The 20,383-nt window shown below is 38.9% G+C and overlaps 1 protein-coding gene across 1 annotated transcript in view; it reads right to left on the bottom strand.

The window, feature by feature from the left end:
* CFAP61 (cilia and flagella associated protein 61) overlaps positions 1-20,383 on the bottom strand; it is a 317,571-nt gene that overhangs the window by 213,986 nt on the left and 83,202 nt on the right. The window contains exons 9-10 of the mRNA XM_011979531.1: positions 8,372-8,463; positions 740-814 (exon numbers count right to left, since the gene is read on the bottom strand). Of these exons, the coding sequence (XP_011834921.1) occupies positions 740-814; positions 8,372-8,463 (167 nt within the window). The remainder of the gene's footprint in view (positions 1-739; positions 815-8,371; positions 8,464-20,383) is intronic.

Below are 20,383 nucleotides of genomic sequence, written 5' to 3'. Positions count from 1 at the left end.
CTACTGAAATTCCAGGACTGTGCTCATCATCAGGGAATGAAAATGCCTTATTGTACCAATCTCCCACTCAAAGGCCTACAACACCCTCCTCTGCTCCATAGGAAAAGTTCGAGATCCTGAGCAGGGTTCACAGGAACCTGCCAATCTCTTCCGGAACCGCCAGGCTTCTGGCAGGGAACAAGAGGGACACTCCAATGAAGTGGTCAAGGGACCACCTGCAAAGGCATGGGTGGGATGAAGGGAAACCAAGAAAGGATGAGGAAGTCCCCAGGGATGGCCACTGCACTGGTGGAAGATGCTACACTCCTTGGCCTGAATTTGTAACAGGAGAGAGGACTTCCCAAATCCCGAGATGCATGTGAATGACATACATTAATAACACACCTAGATACAGACATGAGTGTATATATGTGCATATGATACAGAGAAAACCCTTACAAATGTTCTGCCTCTCCAAAATGTTTTCTTTTTGGGCAATGGGAAGGAGAGGTAAGCTGTATTTACTAAAATTTTTGTAAATAATTTATGTAGAAATGGCAGCTTATGGTACAGGCCGTGCAGAGAATACAGAAGAAAAGATTAATCACAGCAGGGGAAGACGTAAGGAGGTGAGGCTTGGTGTAGCACGTCCTAAAGGAGGTGGGAGGTGTGAACTGGTGACGACAGGCAGGGAGGTCAGGAGGGGTGTGAAACCCATGGGGTGGCCAGGGGGCACGCAAAGGCCCTCCTCAAACCGTACCTCTGGTTCACTAACACTTCCACTTTGGACTGCTGTTAAAGCTTCCTCGGATGCAGCTTCTTTGGCAATATTTCCCTGCAAATGATGACAGCAAGACATGAAAATTAATCAACACCTGGTTTAGAGTCCAAGCTCTGGAGCAAGCTGCCGGGGTTCGGACCCCGGCTCTACAGCTTACCAGCCTTGTGGCATTGGGAACACTATGTAGCCTCAGTTTCCTCCCCTGTGAAAAGGGGATGAGAAGAGCATCCATTTCATAAGGGTGTTATGAGGATAAAATAAAGACAGACAGACAGAGAAACAGAGGCTTAGCATAGTGCAGGCGCCTCCTGGTTCTCTAGAGATGTTAGTTATTACTCCATTATTCATATTCTTCTGTTTAACTTGAAAGGTGCACTAAGCTTTTTCTAAAAAAAAAAAAAAAACTATTGTATTGAGGTATTATGATGGTGCAAAAGTAATTGTACCAAAAGTAATTGTATTAAAGTAATGGCAAAAACTGCAACTATTTGTGCACCAAAAGTAATTTGTGCCAACCTAACAGAATTGACATACAATAAGCCACATACAGTTGAAGTGTACTTTTTGAAAAGCTTTGATTTATGCGCACACCCATAAAAATATCACCACGATCAAGATAATGAACATGACACATCACCCCCCAAGCTTCCATGTTCCTACGTGCCTCTCACTCCCACCCTTTCTACTCTGCCAACCACAGGCAAACATTGAAAAGATTTTTGTCATTATAGAGTAGTTTGTATTTTCTGTAACTTTATATTACTGAAATCAAATAGCATTTACTCCTGATCTGGCTTCTTTCACTCAGCATATTTACTTTGAAATTCATCCATGCTGTTACACACATCAGTGTTTTAGTCCTCTTTGTCCCTGAGTAGTACCCATGGTGTGGATGCACCATACTGCCTCTACATCCTCACCAACACTTGGAATGCTTAACCTTTCTAGTTTTGGTCATTCTAATAGATGTGCAGTTGTATTTGATTGCGGTTTTAATTTGCATTTCTCTAATGACTAATGAGATTGAGTGTCATTTCATGTGACGTCTTATTTTGGAAACTTCAAATCTTTTACCCATTTTTAATTAGTTTTTTTATTTTGTATTATCGTGTTTTGAGAGTTTTTAAAAACATGTTGTAGAAACAAGTCCTCTGTCAGATATGTAATTTACAAATATTTTCTCCCAGTCTGTGGCTTGCCTTTTCATTCTCTTAACAGTATTTTTCAAAAAGAAAAGGTTTTAAATTTTGATGACACCTAATTGGTCAATTTGTTCTTTTATGTATTGTGCTTTTGATGTGGTTTCTAAGAAATCTTACCTAACCCAAAGTCACAAAGGTTTTCTCGTATGTTATGTTTTCTCTAGAGGTTATATTGGTTTGAATTGTGCATTCAAGTCTATGATTCATTTGCAGCTAATTTTTGTATATGGTATGAGGTATGGATTGAGTTTTTTAAAAGTTTGTATATGGATATTCAATTGTTTCAGAAAGAAAAGACTATTCTTTCTCCACTACATTGCCATGTGCCTTTGTCAAAAATCAGTTGTCTATATACATTGAGTCTATTTCTGATTTTTTTTTGTTCTATTCCATTAACCTACTGTTGACCTTAGCACCAATATTACACTGTCTTCATTACAATAACCTTATAATAATTAGGCCAAGCATAATGGCTCACACATGTAATCCCAGTACTTTGGGAGACCAAGGTGGGCAGATCACTTGAGGCTGAAAGTTCAAGACCAACCTGGCCAACATAGCAAAACCCCATCTCTACTAAAAATACACAAAAAAAATCTAGGCGTGGTGGTTCACACCTGTAATCCCAGCTACTCGGAAGCCTAAGGCATGAGTATCACTTGAATCTGGGAGGTGGAGGTTGCAGTGAGCTGAGATCATGCCACTGCACTCCAGTCTGGTCAACGGAGAGAAAAAAAAAAAAGAATCTTATAACAATTAATCTTGAGATCAATTAGTGTTATCCTATAGCTTCATTATTTTTCAAAGTTGCTCTGGCTGTTTTAGGTTATCTCCATTTTCACATAAATTTTGGAATGAATTAATTAAACTTTTATAAAAATTCCCGCTGAAAATGTGATTGGGATTTTGCTGAATTTGGGAAGAACTGATTTAAAGATTCAATATCCCATGAACATAGAATATCTCTCCATGTATTTAGGTCTTCTTTAATTTCTCTCAGAAATGTTTTGTAGTTTTCACCACAGAAGTCTTGAATATCTTTTGTCAGATTTAATATTTGTACTGTTTTAGATGGTATTTCAATCTGATTGTTCATTGCTATTATACAGAGATACAACTAAATTTTCCATATTAATTTTGTATATATTAGTTCTAGTAGCTGTTTTGTAGATTCCATCAGATTTTTTTCATAGGTAGCCATGTTGTCTGTGAGTAAAAGATAGTTTTAATTATTCCTTTTTAATCTGGATGCCTTTCATTTCTTTTCCTATCTTTCTGCACTGGTTCAAATCTCCAGTACAATTTTGATTAGAAGTGGTGAGAGCAGACATTCTTAACTTGTTCCTGACTTTAAGGGTGAAAGAATTAGTCCTTCACCATTATGTGTGATGTTTGCTGTAAGTTTTTCAAAAATAACCTTTATCAAATTGAAAGAGTGCTAAGAGTCTTTATGAGGAATTAATGTTAGATTTTTCAAATGCCTTTTATACATTTATGAGATAAACATATGGGTTTTTTTTAGTTTGTTAAAATGGTGAATTACACCGATTTTCTTATGTTAAACCAAACTTGCATTCCTAGAATAAACCCTACTCAGTCATGATTATCCTTTTTGTATGTTGACTAAGTTTACTAAACTTTAAATTTTTTTATTTCAATACTTGTGGGAAAACAGTTGGTGTTTGGTTGCATGGAAAAGTTCCTTAGTGATTTCTGAGATTTTGGTGCACTCATCATCCAAACAGTGTATACTGTACCCAATGTGTAGATAAAAGACTCTATGTTGATGGGCATTTAGTCTGGTTCCGTATTTTTGCAATTGTGAATTGTGCTGTTATAAACATGCTTGTGCAAGTGTGTTTTTCATATAATGACTTCTTTTCCATTCTGTAGACACCCAGTAGTGAGACTGCTAGATTAAATGGTAGTTCTACTTTTAATTCTTTAAGGAATCTCCATACTGTTTTCGATAGTGCTTGTACTAGTTTACATTCCCACCGGCAGTGAAAAACTTCCCTTTTTACCACATCCAAGCCAACATCTGTTGTTTTTTAATTTTTAGATGATAGCCATTCTAGTAGGAGTAAGGTGATATTCTATTGTGGTTTTGATTTGCATTTCCCTGATAATTAGTGGTGTTGAGCATCTTTTCATATGTTTGTTTGCTGTTTGTAAATCTTCTTTTGAGGATTCTCTATTTATGTCCTTTGCCTACTTTTTGATGGGATTATTTATTTTTTTCTTGCTGATTCATTTGAGTTCCTTGTAGATTCTGGATACCAGTTCTTTGTTGGATACAGAGTTTGCAAATATTTTCTCCCACTCTGTGGGCTGTCTGTTTACTCTGCTGGTTGTTTCTTCCACTGTGCAGAAGCTTTTTAGTTTAATCAGGTCCCATTTATTTATCTTTGTTTTTGTTGCATTTGCTTTTGGGTTCTTAGTCTTTGCCTAAGTCAATGTCTAGTAGAGTTTTTTCCAATGTTATCTTTTAGAATTTTTACGGCTTCACCTCTTAGATTTAAGTCTTTGATCCATCCTGAGTTGATCTTTGTATAAGGTGAGAGATGAGGATCCAGCTTCATTCTTCTACATGTGGCTTGCCAGTTTTAACAAAATCTTTTTCCACTCCCAAATTATTTTCAATGCAAAGATCATTAAATATTTTGACTCAAATCCATGAATGCATGTAAGCAAGTTACAATACTACATAAAGCTGAAGATATAATGTTATCCTTGAAATACATAATTTTATAGCTAATTCACCACAGAAAACTTCATGAATTCTAAATATTATAACTAGAGCCTAGTCTAAAAAGCATAGAGTATCGTGAAAAAGATGCATATTGTGTTTGTCTGAAATCTTTAGAAAAAGCCTATTTTCTTCCAGCAGCAGTGTTGGGAGTAGTTTCTTTATCCACTGGTAATGCCAAAAGTTGCTATTTCATGTCATTTCTATCTATTACTTTAAGACAACTATGCTGAATTAGGTTGTTTCATTCTAGTTTATTGAGAGGTCCTATTCTCACTCTTCAATGGATTTTACATATTTCTCATACTCTTCACTCATGAGTTCATCCAGTTGTAGGGTGTTACTCAGCATCATCTTGATATTGATGCCCACTGTTCCATACCATTTTCTGTTATTATTCATTCATGTCTATCTGTGAACTGACACACTGAGAACACAGTGGTTCCATATGCAGCATCCAGAGAGCACTTCCCTCGGTCACCACGGCTGCAGCCCACAAGCTCCACATTGTTCACAGTGTGTCACATTTGATGGGATGCTGAGGGCCATTGTGCTGCACTCCAGCTATCCAGGCCAGGAGGTGGGGCAAGGCTGGTCAATACTGTCATTAAAATCTTCTTTATCCTTACTGATTTTCTGTCTACTTATTCTATCAGTTACTGAGGGGAGCATATTGAAATCTCTAACTATAATTTTTATTAATTTATCTTTGCAGTTCTACAACTTTTTGCTTCTTATGTTTTGAAGCACTGTTATTGGGTGCATAAGTATTTAAGATTGTTACATTCTCTTGGCCTTTGTAATCTCTTATAGTATTCTCTGTTCTGGAATCTACTTTGTCTGAAATTAGTAAAGCCATTCCAGCTAACTTTTGGTTAGTGTTGGCATGGTGCATCCTTTTCCATTCTTTAAATTTAGTCTATTGTATCTTTATATTTAAATTGCATTTTTATAGTCTACATACAACTGAATTTTGCATTTTATCCACCTATATCTGCTTTATATATATGCTCTTTAATTGAGACATTTAGAACGCTTACATTTAATGTAATTATTGCATACTTAAGTTTAAGTCTGTCATCTTGTTATCTGTCCCATCTAGTCTTTGCTCCCTTTTTCCTTTTTGTCTTCTTTTGGTCTAATTTTGTACTTTTATGATGATATTTAATCTCAACTATAGGCTTATTAGATATAACTCCTTGAATCTGATTTGTAACATTAGTGGTACATCTTTAACTTATCACAGACCGTCATTAGGTGATATTATAGCACTTTAGGTTTAATATAAAAACCTTAAAATAGTATACTTTTCCCCTTCGGGTCTCCTCTCAAGGTCTTTGTGCTATTCTTGTCACACATTTTATTTTTACATATGTTATAAACCCCATACTATTTTTGTTTGTGAAGTCACTATCTTTTAAAAAGATATAAATATTAAGGATAAAATTGTATACTTTTTTTCACTTTGTTACCATTTCCAGTGCTCTTCAACTCTTTGTGTAGAGCCAAATTTCCATCTGATATAATTTTCCTTCTGCCTAAAGGGCTTTCTTTAACATTTCTCATAATGTGGGTCTGCTGGTGATGCATCTTTCCACCTTTTCTGTGTAGGGCAAACTCTTTATTTCACATTTTATTTTGAATGAAAGATATTTACTGGGTATAAAATTCTAGGGTGGAGTTCATTTTCTTCTATTTCTTTAAAGATGTGATCCTACTATCTTTCTGCTTGTATTATTTCCAATAAGAAATGTGCTGTTATTCATATCTTTGTTCCTCTGTTCCTAACTCGACTTCCCCCAAACCTACTCCTGGCTGCTTTTAAGATTTTCTCTTTATCACTGGTTTTCCACTGGCTTTGGTACAGTTTTCTTTATGTTCTTGTGTTTGCTGAGCTTTTTGTATCTGCGAGTATATTGTTTTCATCAAATTTATAATTTTTCAGTCATTATTTCTTCGAATATGTTTTTTCTGTCCTAGCGTCTTTCTCTTCATGTGGACTTCTGTTACACATATATCAGGTCTTTGCAGTTGTCCCAAAACTCACTGATATGTATCTTTTTAAAAAATCCCATTTATATTTGTTTCAAGTTCACTAATCTTTCACTGCAATGCCTAACCTGGAGTTAATCTTTCCAGTGTATTTTTCATCTTATTTATTGTAGTTTTTAATCTCTAGAAGTTTGATTTGGAGCATTTTTATATCTTTTATGTCTCTCCTTAACCTTTGGAACATACAGTTATAATAACTGTTTCAATGTTTTTGTCCCTTAATTCTAACATGTCTTCCTATGTGTGTAGGTTTCAACTGATTGATTTATCTCCACCTTTTGCATAATACACTACCAGTTTTTTGAGTGCTGGTAATTCTTTATTGGATTCCACACATTGTGAATTTTATCTTGGTGGGTGCTGAGGAATTTTGATTTCCTATAGATAGTCTTGTACTTTGTTCTAGGACTCAGTTAAGTTACTCTGATTTTTTCAGTTCTTGCTCTAAAGATTTGTTAGGCAGGACTGGGGCTGTGCCCTCTCTAGAACTAATTATTCTCCACAAGCCTCTTTTGTGCACTCTCTTGCAAGTTATAAGCTTTTGCAGTCTGACTGGTGAGAACAGGCACTATTCCTAACTTCGTACAGGTACGGGCACTATTAACCCTCATCCTTTTCAGAGGTTCTTTTCTCAGCCTGGCCTTAAGGAGTTTCCTCCCATGCCTGGTGTGATCAACACTCAGCTGACTGCCTGACTGATCTTCTGCTGATCAATGATGTCTCTCTCTGCGCACTTTGTCCTTTCTAGTACTCCATTCTTCAGACTTGAGTCGCTCTAGTCTGCATGGACTTAAAGACTTGGGAAGTCTTCTGGCTCCTCCTGCCCTGCGTTGTGTCCTAGAAGCTCTGTCAAGGCAGTCAGCTGGGGCAGCCACAGGATTCGCTTGGATTGTCTCCCATCTCCCAGGCATCGCTGGCCTTTGTTACAGTGATGAACAGTGTTTCCTATATTTTAGCTACATTTTGGTTATTTTAGGCAGGAGAATAAATCCAGTCTCTGTTACTGCACCTTAGCATAAAAAGAATGCTGCACTTAAAAAAAAAAAACACACACACACACACACACACACAAAACTAATTCCATTCATCAGCTTCATTTCCATCAATCTAATCCATGCATACAATCTTCTTTAAAAGATTCAGGTCTCCCCTGAGTCCCCTCTTTGCTGGGAGGAGACTTTTCTGGGAGATGGGGCAGGTGTTTCTGTGTTTGCTGGGCCCAGTCAGGGAAGGAAGGAAAATGCTGTCCCATTTGAGTATGCAGATAGGGTGTCAGTCTCTTCAGAAAGGCTGTATTTCCCAGTGAGTTTAAATGAGCAGTTTTATCTGGCTCAGCCTTCTGAAGTCAGGCAGCAAGGTAGGGAAAGGCGGACATTCTGTTCTGACCTGCGTTTTGGAGCATACCAGTGAGGCTTTGATATGTCCGTTACAAACACAGAGGCCTCTGTTGCCCCCAGCTCATGGTGTGCTTACTGCTAGTGAGGCCTTTTCTGCATCAGGCATTAGAACTTCTCAGTAGTGATCCCAGCCCCAGAGATGCCCCTGATGTCACAAGTAGCCCCCAGGCCCATCCCCCTACCCTAGGCATGGAAGGATGGTCTCTCTCACCTGGATGTTTTCCATGGTATCCGGAAAGACAGGTTCCTGCGACTCCTCGACTATTTTTTGGGAACCCTGGCTGCTACTCCTGAGCTCAGCATCTTTGAGAGAAGGGATAGAATAATGACAGAAAATAGACGATAAATATCTGCAGAACCACAGGAAATTAGACAGCATGGTCACATGTTTTTAAGCTACAATAGCTCTGAAGAATTTTATTCTAGAGAGCAGTACCTTGAGGTAGGAAGAGCAGGTTTCTGCAGCCCACCCGGATTTTGACACTGAGGAGGGATCCTGGGCTAGTTCCTCCCTCCCTCTACCTCTCTGTGCCCTTATCCACATGATGCTGCCCAGGGGAGTTGTGGAGATGGGAAGATGGGCAATGGACCTGGCCCAGGCCTGGGTGGCAGGAGGCCCTCAACCTCTGCCAGGCCCTGGGCAATGGGATCCTTTGATAGCAGCCCCTTTTGAAGTTTACAAACAATGGGTTATCAGCTTCCTTGATGGTGGGCTTTGAAATGATCTGCAGGCAGAAGGTGGAAAAGGCCGCAGTGAGTTACATCAGTGTTAGCTGAATGCCAAGGTTTAGCACAAGGGCTGCTTTCTCTTTGTTTGGAAAGACTGTGAACTCATGCTCTGCCAGCGGTCACAATGCTCACTTTTTATTTTGTAATAGAAATTATTTTCAAGAAGAACTGGAGCTGAGCATTGCTGTTTCAGTAAGTTCTGGAAAGTCAATAATCAGGGTAGCTTAAGCTTCATGTATTTAACCTTTACTAAAAATTACAGAAGAAAAAAAATTTCCCATTTTGTCTAAAAAGGTCTTTCTTCCTCCTCCTCCCCTCCTTTCTTTCTCTTTTGAAATCTCTCCGTGCCTAAAGAGGGTGACCTGGGAGAAGACATCATTGGAGGATGTCCTCTCTTTTGTGCCCCACCTAGTGTCTGCCCTGCTGGGGGTTCTCAGCCATGACATCTGCTCTCAGCCTTTGGGTCTCAGCTCAGAACAGCCCTAGGATGTCCTGCTCATAGCTGCCCCTCCCCAGAAGCACTGCCATAGATGCAGGAGGGACCCTGGGCCCGCTGAAGGCTCCAGAGACTGCTGCTGCCACCGCGAGTGTGGGCATGCTGCTCTGCCTTCTTGTTTTCAAGCACCACATCAGACACTGCAGGGCGAGAGCAGCCAGGATCCTCTCTGCTTCCTCCTCTCCCATGGTGTTCTTCTAGTGCCAGCTACGACAATGGCCCCTGCAGATGCCTCTCAACCCCAAATATCTGGGTCACTAATGTGTTACGCCTACTTCTGGCAAAGATATAGGTAAGTGAATGAAATTCTAAGAGAAAAATGAGATGCCCAGGGACGTGTAAATGGCATAGTTGGAAAAGTACATAATGTTGAAGGCACAATGAGACAGAGAGTCACATCCTAGCATGAAAAAGCAGCTCTTTTGGCATGAAGAGAAAATGTCCTGAGAAGAGAGGGTAAAGCACTTAGAATCCCTCTTCCGAAGAAAGATGCTTTGAGGAAAACAAAAACTGTCATATCTCTAGCTCCTGATATGTCCTGCACCCTGCAGAATTTTCCAAATAAGACTACCTGGGGTTTCTAGCATTCTCATCATGACAAGAGCAGCATATTTTTTTAGCTAATTAACTTTGTTGTTGAGATTAACACACATATGAAAAGTGTACAGCTCAGGGAATTTCTACATATGTCTATTCTTGAACAACAACCACCTATAAAAATACATAAAACTGGCTGGTCGCAGTGGCTTACACCTGTAATCCCAGCACTTTAGGAGGCCAAGGCAGTTGGATTACCTGAGGTCAGGAGTTCAAGCCCATCCTGACCAACATGATGAAACCCTGTCTCTACTAAAAATGCAAAAAAGTAGCCAGGCATGGTGGTACACACCTGTAATCCCGGCTACTCGGGAGAGGCAGGAGAATCACTTGAACCTGGGAGGTGGAGGTTGCAGAGAGTCAAGATTGTGCTACTGCACTACAGCCTAGATGACAGAGTAAGACTCCAACTCAAGAAAAAAAAAAAAGGGAAAAAAAAGAACATATAAAACATTTCTAGCACCCAGAAGTTTGCCTCATCTCCCCGTCCAGTCAATACTCCTCTTGAAGGTATCCGCTCTTCCAACTTTTACTATCATTGATTACTTTTGCTCAGCAGCAAACTTGTGAATTAAAAAAACTTATTATCAGTAATTACCTATTTCAATGTATTAAAAATATATTTCTTTCCTATTTTAAGTTTGAAGAACTACAAAAAATGCAACTAAAAGTAGACATTCACTGTGCATGCTTCTTTTATAATTAGGAAAAGATTATTAAAAAGTAAAAAGTCTTAAAGACTGGATTAGATTTTCAGTAAACTAATAATCCTGGTGACTTAACTGCCAGTGGTCTGATGTTCGTGAGACAATTACCAACTACAAAGACTAATTGCCGTGACTAAACTGTTGTGAGGTGTTGCAGTTGATTATTAAGCAGCTGCCACATTCATCCCTAGAGGTGACTGCATTTCAGAACTGGGCAAGGTGAAGCTGGATCTCTCTCCAGTGTCTCTGGGGTCTTACGAAGTTTAATGAGTGAATGTTCATAATGCCCCTTGAGATCCTCAAATGCGAGGTGCTATCCTGGGGAAAGCTGAGGCAGTGGTATTATGTAACACATGACTAAAAATACAACTGAAGCTGCAGATTTAATTGTTATTTTATGGTTTATACCATCTAAGTAATTTAGAAGTCATGAACTATTGGTTTACTCTAGTGGGAGTAAAGGCACAATTTGTCAGGACTTTCTTTCTAAGTGAGACTGCTTGTCTGAAGCAGGTTTACCATGAAGCTAATAAAGCTAGAGGTTCAGGCATCTTCCCAGCACAGGTCCCTCCAAGGCACAGCATCTAATGCTGCATTCATCATTTTGCATTACTATCCTTAAAAAGGGCTCCTGAATGGGTCAGACTTTAGGTCCCACAAGACTCTGGATCTACCCCGCTCCTTATCTAATAGGAATAATCCATACAGAGTGTAAAATAATAATACATGTTGAGGGCTTCAGGAATAAATAATAATATAATTTTGTGCTTTTTACATTTATTTTAAATATCCATCAAAAATCTTAATTTTTGTGTGATGAAATAAATTGATTCTAAAAGAGCAAATATGGAGAAACAGTAAGCAAAAATTTAAGAAAGATGAACAAAAAGAGGGCCATATTCCCAACTGAATATTAAGACATTATAAAGACATAGTTATTAAAACAGAGAGTTACTGGGGCAAGAACAGAACAGAATGAAAGCCAGAAATAGACCTAGACAGTTATGAAGTGTTGATATATGATGAAAGTGGCATTTCAAATTAGGGGGGAAAGAACAAACTGTATAACAAATAGTGTTGGAGGAGGTGAAGCAAAATTATCAAATAGAAGCTCCCACCGATCATCCTCCCCGCAGGAACACAAAATTTAACAATTACATACACAACAAAGCACCATCATAAGAACCAAAAATCAGGGGAGCGATCGCAGTATCTGGTTTTTCACTTCATATAACTGAAAGAGGCACTGAAGAGGGCAGGAAAGGCAGTCTTGAATTGCCAACACTAACTTTTCCCCATTCCCCTGGCAGTAGCCATGTGCTGTGGAAAATCTGTACACTCGGGAAGAGAAAGTGCAGTGATTGTGGGACTTTGCAATGGAATGCAGTGCTGTCAACACCAGGCAGAACTCAGCTGGCATCCTGAGAGGGAGCATTTGCATCTGCCCTAGCCAGAGGGGAATCACCCATCCTGGTGGTTGGAACCTGAGTTCTGGCAAGCCTTGCCACCACAGGCAAAAGTGCTCTGGGGTCCTAAATAAACTTGAAAGGCTGTTTAGGCCACAAGGACTGAGCTACCAGACTTAGGGGACATGCAACCTAGTAAAACACCAGCTGGATGTGCTAAAAGAGTGTTTGCGTTACCGCACCCCTAATCCCAGGCACCGCAGCTCGCAGCTCCAAAAGAGACTCCAACTCCTTCCTTCCACTTGAAAAGAGGAGAGGGGAGTGAAGAGGACTTTGTCTTGTAATTTGGATACCAGCTCAGCCACAGTAGGATAGGGCACCTGGCAGAGTCACAAGGTCCCTATTCCAGGCCCTGGCTCCTGGATGACATTTCTAGACACATCCTGGACTGGAAGGGAAGCTGCTGCCTTGACGTGAAGGACCCAGTCCTAGTAGGATTCATCACGTGCTGACTAAAGAGCCCCTGGGCCCTGAATAATCAGCAGCAGTAGCCAGGTAGTACTCGCCATGGACCTTTGGTGAGACTAAGAGCTGTGCTGACTTCAGGTGTGACCAGCACATTCTCAGCTGTAGCGGCTACGAGAGACCACTTCTGCTTGAGGAAAGCAGAGGAAAGAGTAAAGGGGACTTTGTCTTGAGCTTGGGTGCCAGCTTGGCCACACTGGGGAGGAGCACCAAACAGGCTCTTAGGGTCCCTAATTCCAGGCTTTGGCTCTTGAATGGCATCTCTGGACCTACTATGGGCCAATGGAAGAGCCCACTGCCCTGAAGGGTGAGTCCCAGGCCTGAAAGCATTCACACAAGCTGACAGAAGAGCCCCTGGGCCTTAAGTGAACATCAGCAGTGCTCTGGTCGTACCCCTGTGGCCTGCGGTGGTGGTGGGCATGGGGAAAGACTCCTTTGCATGGGAAAAGGGGAGGGAAGAGTGGAAAGTATTTTGCCTAGTGCTGTCAGAGTCAGTTCAGCTGCAGTAGAATAGAGCACCAGGTAGATTTCTAAGGTTTCCTACTCCTGACCCTGGCTCCCAGACAGCATCTCTGGACCTCCGTAGGGCCGGGGGACTTGTTGCCCTTCAGGGAAGGACACAGGCCTGGGTGGTTTCATCACCTGCTTATTGCAGAGCCCTAGGGCCTTGAAAGAATGTAGGCAGTGGCCAGGTAGCGGTTACAGTGGGCCTTGGGCAAGACCCAGTGCTGTGCTGGCTTAAGGTTTGACCCTGTGCAGTTACAGTGGTGGTGGCCACAAGGGTGGTTTGTGTCACCCCTCCCCCAGCTTCAGGTGGCTCAACACAGAGAGAGAGACTCCATTTGTTTGAGAGAAAGTAAAGGAAGAGAATAAGAATCTCTGCCTGTTAATCCAGAGTATTCTTCTGGATCTTATCTAAGACCACCAAGGTGGTACCTCTACAAGTCTGCAAGAACCAAAATGTTACTGGGCTCTGAGTACACCCATAATGCAGATACAGATGCAGTGACCAAAAACTCAGTTCACAACATCCAAGTTCCTTTGAACACCTGGAAAGCCTTCCCAAGAAGGACAAGTACAAACAAGTCCAGATTGCAAAGACTATAATAAATATCTAACTCTTCAGTGCCCAGACACTGACAAACATCCACTTGCATTAAACCTATCCAGGAAAACATAACTTCACCAAACTAACTAAATAAGGCAGCAAGGGCCAATCTCAGATGGAGAATTCAAAATAGCTGTTTTGAGGAAAACTCAAAGAAATTCTAGATAACACAGAGAAGGAATTCAAATCCTATCAAATAAATTTAACAAATAATTTGAAATAATTTAAAAAATAATGCAGAAATTCTGGAGGTGAAAAATGCAACTGACATAATGAAAAATGTATCAGAGTCTCTTAATTGCAGAATTGATCAAGCAAAAGAAAGAATTAGTGGGCCTGAAAAAAGGCTATTTGAAAATATACAATCAGAGGACACAAAAGAAAAAAGAATAAAAAAGAAGGAAGCATGCTTACAGGATCTAGAAAAATAGCCTCAAAGGGACAAATCTAAGAGTTATCACCCTTAAAGAAAAGGTGGAGAAAGAGAGAGGGATACAAGTTTATTCAAGGGGATAGTAACAGAGAACGTCCCAAACCTAGAGAAAGATATCAATATTCCAGTCTAAGAAGTATAAACACCAAGTAGATTTAACCCAAAGAAGACTACCTCAAGGCATTCAATAATCAAACTCCCAAAGGTCAAGGGTAAAAAAAGGGACCCTAAAAGCATCAAGAGAAAAAAAACAAATAATATACAAAGCAGCTCCAATACGTCTGGCAGCAGACTTTTCAGTGGATACCTTGCAGGCCAAGAAAGAGTGGCATAACATATTTAAAGTGCTGAAGAAAAAAAAAACTCTTACCCTAGAATAGTATATCTGGCAAAAATATCCTTCAAATGTGAAAGAGTAATAAAGACTTTCCCAGACAAAAGATATTTCATCAATACCAGACCAGTCCTACAAGAAATGTTAAAGGAAGTTCTTCAATCTGAGAGAAAAGGACATTAATAAGCAATAAGAAACCATCTGAAGGTACAAAACTCATTGGTAATAGCAAATACACAGAGAAGCACAGACTATTACAACACTGTAATTACATTATGCAAACTACTCATATATTAAGTAGAAAGATGAAAAGATGATCATAAATAATAACTACAATGTTTCAAGACATAGTACAATAGGATATAAATAGAAACAACAAGAAAGCCAGGAGACAAAGTGTAGAGTTTTTTAGTTTTATTTTTGCTTGTTAGTTGCTGTTTGTTTATGCAATCACTGTTAAGTTGTCATCAGTTTAAAATAATGGGTTATATTATTTTCAAGCCTCATGGTACCCTCAAATCTAAAAACACACAATGGATACACAAAAAAATAAAAAGAAAAAGTTAACATTGAGCACAGACAATTCTTTCAAGGAGTTTTTTCTGAAGAGTGAATAAGTCCTTATTTCTTGACATGTTTTTATGCCTTGGTTGGCCTCATTCCCTTTTATCTTCATAATTGTGTAAGTTTCCTGTTGCTGCTGTAAAAAATTACCACTCACTTAGTGGCTTAAAACAACAGTAATTTATTCTCTCACAATTCTAGAGATAAGAAGTTGGAAATCAGTATCCCTGGGCTGAAATCAAGGTGTCAGCAGGCCTATGCTCACTCCAGAGGCTCTAGGGGAGAACCCGTTCCTTGTTTCTTCCAGTTTCTGTTGACTTTGGCATTCCTTGACTCGTTATGCCATTCCAATGTGATTCCATAATCACACTGCCTTTTCCTTTTCTGTCTTTATAATCTCCCTCTGTCTCTCCCTAATCACAGGACGCCTGTGATAGCATTTAAGGCCCCATAAATAATCCAGGATAAACTCCTCATCTCAAGATCCTTAATCGCAACTACAGAGACCTTTCAAAAAAAAAAAAAAAAAGGTAACATTTACAGGTTCCAGAGATTATACAAGGGTGTCTTTAGTGAGGCCATTCTTCTCTCTACTTTAATAGGCACCTGTGGCTGACTGAATGCAGGGTATTTATCCAAATGCTTACTAGGAAGGTCAAACTCTCTACCTGTCCAAATCAGAAATGTTATCATCTCAGCATCTTCATCAAATAATCCATTCACTCTTATTAATCTCATCTCACAAAATGGTTCCACCATCTACCCCGTTTCTGAAATCACCCTTGATAATCCCCTTTTCCACAACCTCCTTTCCCTATATCCAATAAAATATCAAGTTCCATTAATTCTCTAAAATATCTCCCAGGTCTATTCCACAGTTACTGTTCTGGTTCAATCCCTCCTCATCTCCTTCCTGGACACCACAGTGGCCTTTGCAAAGTCTTCCTGCGAACTAGAAACTGACCATGTAATGCTTTCTAATTAAATATTTCCAATGGTTCATCATCACATATTACCGATGTAATAGAATAGAATCTAAACTCTCTTGCAAGGCATGCAAGGCCTTGATTGCCTGGCCTCAGTTCTCCTGTCCTGCTTTGTCTCCTGCCACTCCCTCACTTGATGCTCCAGCAACACTGAAGTGTACTTTCCCACAATAAGCCATGGTCTTGAATATCTCCTTATTCTACACTCTTTGATATCACTGCTAGGAAAATCTTTCTGCTTATTCACCTAGAAAGCTCCAATTTGCTTTGAAGTTTTACTCAAAAGCTTTGAGGTCTACAAAGTCTATGTAGAGGCTATGAAGTCTATGTGGACGCTCTCAAGATGATTTAGGTGTAATTCTGCTCTGGTCCCACCACAATCTTCTATCCTTCAAGACAATTATGTTATTGTAAAGTTGTTTGTCTTGCATGTTTATCTTGTCATCAGCTGGTACTGGACTCACTATATACTAGACTATGTTCCTAAAGTCTAGCATATGGGATGCACTCAGTATTTGTTTAATGACTGAATGAACAGCAAGAGGTTGATAATAAAGTCCACAATGATACAAAGAAAGATATTAGGCAGGTTGCAAGAAAGAAGAACAAAGGGCTTTTCTCACATTTTTCAATGAAACTCCTACTTGGGATGTGGCGTACACTCCAGGCCATCCAGTACAATACACTTGAGCTTAATATATAGACAATTCCCAAATCACTGTCTTGAGATGAGACTTGAGATGAGGTCTTAGCCTCCTCCAGGAAAAGATACCATTTCCCCATTCTCATTGTATCACAAATCAGGGGACCAATCTTACATTGAAGTTTGTCTCTCCTTAAGAAGGCCATGACAAAAGTCTTCAGCATTCTTCTTTTTGTGTGTGAACATGGATTGCAATGATGACTCTGATTCTTTATATTCCCTGTTTTTAGGCCCTTTGCCCCATGTAGTCCCCTCTCACTCTGATTCTGGGTTTAATCATGTAACCTGCTTGGACAAGTGACAGATGTTAGTTGAAAGCCTAAGCCTTCTGAGGTCTTGTATGTTCCCATTTGCTCTCTTGTGCCTCTCCATGAGAACCTGCACAAGATAGCCTCCTAAAGGATGAGAGAGATATGGAACAGAGCCAATGCCTGACTAGATCAGCTGTCAGCCAAAATACTCTAAGACATGTGAGTAGACTCAGCCAAGATCAGCAGAGCTGCCTAGCTGACACCAAATGCATGAACAATACATGCTAATTGTGGTATGCCACTGTAGTTTTGTAGTTGTTTGTTAGTAGCATTACTGTGGCAATGGATTATTGATGCAGTTGCAAGAAGTAATAGAATCACCAAAATCCTGAAGCTGATTCTTTGAAAATACCAATTAAATTAACATATCACTGGTGATATTAAGAAAGAATAAAACACCAATAAATGGTACCATAAATGAAACACAGGAATATAGAGGACATGTAGAAAGTAAGATGGTAGATAAAAACCCATAAGAACATTAAACGTAAATGGACTAAATACTTTAATTAAAAGACAGTAATTATGACACTAGATTAAAAACAAAGCCAACCAAACTCAATGCTGCTTATGGGCAACACATCTAAAATATAAGAAAATAGAAAGGGTAAAAATAGAGAGACAGAAAAAAATATGGCATGTAAGTGAAAATCAAAGAAAGCTGATGTGGCCATATTAAAATCAGAAAAAGTAGACTTCAAGACAAAAACATCACTAAAGAAGGAAACTTCATAACTGATAAAAATTTCAAGGAAGATATAATAATTTAAAAATTATGCATTAAATAACATAGACTCCAAATATATAATGAAAAAAATGACAGACAGCCTATGAGTAGGAGACAGTAAATCTATAATCAAAGCAGGAGATTTTAACACACCTCTCATGAATTGCTCAAAAAAGTGATAATATCAATAAGGATAAAATATTTGACAACATTATTAGCAAACATGATTGATTTATACAGAACACTGAACCTAAAAATTATGGGATCCACACTATTTTCATGGACTCAAGGAATCTTTACAAAAATGGACCATATGCCTAACAAAGTTGGAAGAATTAAAAACACACACAGTAGGTTCTCTGACTGCAATGCAATTAAACTAAAGCCTAGTAAAAAACAAAACAAAACAAAAAACAAGGTTATCCTGGATGGATAAAGAAAATGTGGCATATATATACAATGTACTATTATTATTCAGCTTTTAAAAGGAAGGAAAATCTGCAATATTTTATATATTTATATATTGCAAAAATCTGCAATATATAACAATATGGATGAAAGTTGAGGACACTATCTTATGTGAAATGGGCCAGGCACGGAACAAATAATACATAATTCCACTTTTATAAGTTATCTAAAATAGTGAAATTAATAGAAGCAGAGAGTAGAATGGTAGTTGCCAGGAGACTGAGGAGAGAGGAAAATGGGGAGTTGCTATTAAATAGGTATAAACTTTCATTTACACAAGATGAGTTAGTTCTAGAGAACTGCTGTACAACATCTACCTATAGTTAACAATTTTGCATTGAACACTTAAAAATTTGTTGAAAGAGTACCACAATTAAAAATGAAAAAAACAGAACATTCCCATGTGTTTGTTAATAAATAACATTTTAAATAACTCAAGTCAAAGAATATATAAAATGAAATTTCAAACATATTGATAATACATATATTAGTTACATAACAAAACTTGTGGGTTGCAGCTAAGACCAAGAATAGAAGGATATTTATAGTTTAAATACTTATATTAGTACAGAAGAAAAGCTGAAAAATCAATGAGTTAAAGAGTCCATTTAAAATATAAAAAAACAAAAGTCAAATAAGCCCAGGAATACAAAAAGGGAACTAATAAAGGAAAGAACAGAAATAAACTTGGTTACAAACTATAGAGAAGGATCAAACAAGCCAAAAGTTGATTTTTTGAAAAGACTAATAAAATTGACAGTAAGACTGTTTAAGAAGAGAAAATGAACACAAATACTCATATCATGAAAACTGAAAAAGGCAACATTACTACTTTGAACATTAAAAGCAGAATAAGGGAAAAATGAAAATGGCTTCAACTTTATCCTAATGCATTTGAAAATGTAAAGAAAATGTATATATTCATATAAAAATTATGAACTACCAAATATAACAAATAGTTATATAACAATTTAAATTATAAACTGCAATTAAAAACCTTCCCACAAAAACTTCAGGTTCCAAAATGGCAGTGTAGAAGCAGGCTGGCTTCACTCCTCCTCCTCACCCACAGAAAACCAAAAACAAATACACAGGACCCAGATTATCACCAGCAACATCCCAGAACTCAAAAATGAGAAAGAGACAGTTCCCAGAGCCACAGAGAAGTGGAAAAACTGAGTAGATGGTAAGAGAATCAGACTTCTATATCTATGACACACTTTCCCCCAATCTGCCCAGCTACAAGTATGTGGAAAATTTCCCTCAACTTATAGTTTTCTACACAGCAAACAGTGATATTGAGGTGGACAATCAGCTTCCCTGCCATCTTGAGTTCCCTGGCAGGAGATTTGTTCCTGCCTCAATTCATGGAAGGCATCAGGAGTACTTGAAGAAAGAAATATCCATCCCTAAGGACAGCCAGAAACAAAGTGGGGAGGTGGGACTATCATCCTCAGCCATGGAAATTCTGCTCTGTAACTCAAAGGAGACTCCAAATTAGCATGGCAGATCAGCAGCACCAAACTGTAGATTTATTCCATGGTCCCCTGGGCATGAACCCCTAGCTAGCCTTCCCACACTACTGGGATATCCCTTTGGGACCTCCTCCATTCAGGATGGGTGGCACTCTGACTGCTTACTAGAATTGATGCAAACCTGGGCTTAAAGTGCCATCTAGTGCCAAAAAGGAAGCAGCTACCTAGCGGTGGGCGGGGGGAAAAAAAAATCAACAGGTAAATTACAAAGAATCTGTAAGCAAATATCCCAATAAAAAACAAGCCAGAGGGAGAATGGAACAAATAACTTCAATTGTCCTTCAATTAAACTGTCCTTCAATGCAGGACATAAACACACACCACAAGAAACATCAGGAAACATGGAACTATGGTCCTCTCAAATTGACAAAGCAAGGAGCCAGTGACTGACCCTAATAAGATGGCAATATGTGAGCTCTATGACCAAGAATTCAAAATAGCAGTTTTAAGGAAACTCAGTGATCTTTTTTTTTTTTTTCTTTCTGAGACAGAGTCTCGCCCTGTGGCCCAGGCTGGAGTACATTGGCGTGATCTCAGCTCACTGCAACCTCTGCCTCCCAGGTTCAAGCAATTCTCCTGCCTCAGCCTCCTGAG

Source organism: Mandrillus leucophaeus, unplaced genomic scaffold, assembly GCF_000951045.1.
Source record: "Mandrillus leucophaeus isolate KB7577 unplaced genomic scaffold, Mleu.le_1.0 Scaffold202, whole genome shotgun sequence".
Lineage (NCBI taxonomy): Eukaryota > Metazoa > Chordata > Mammalia > Primates > Cercopithecidae > Mandrillus > Mandrillus leucophaeus.
The sequence above is the reverse complement of the archived record's forward strand: the minus strand, read 5'-3'. Positions and strand labels throughout refer to the sequence as shown.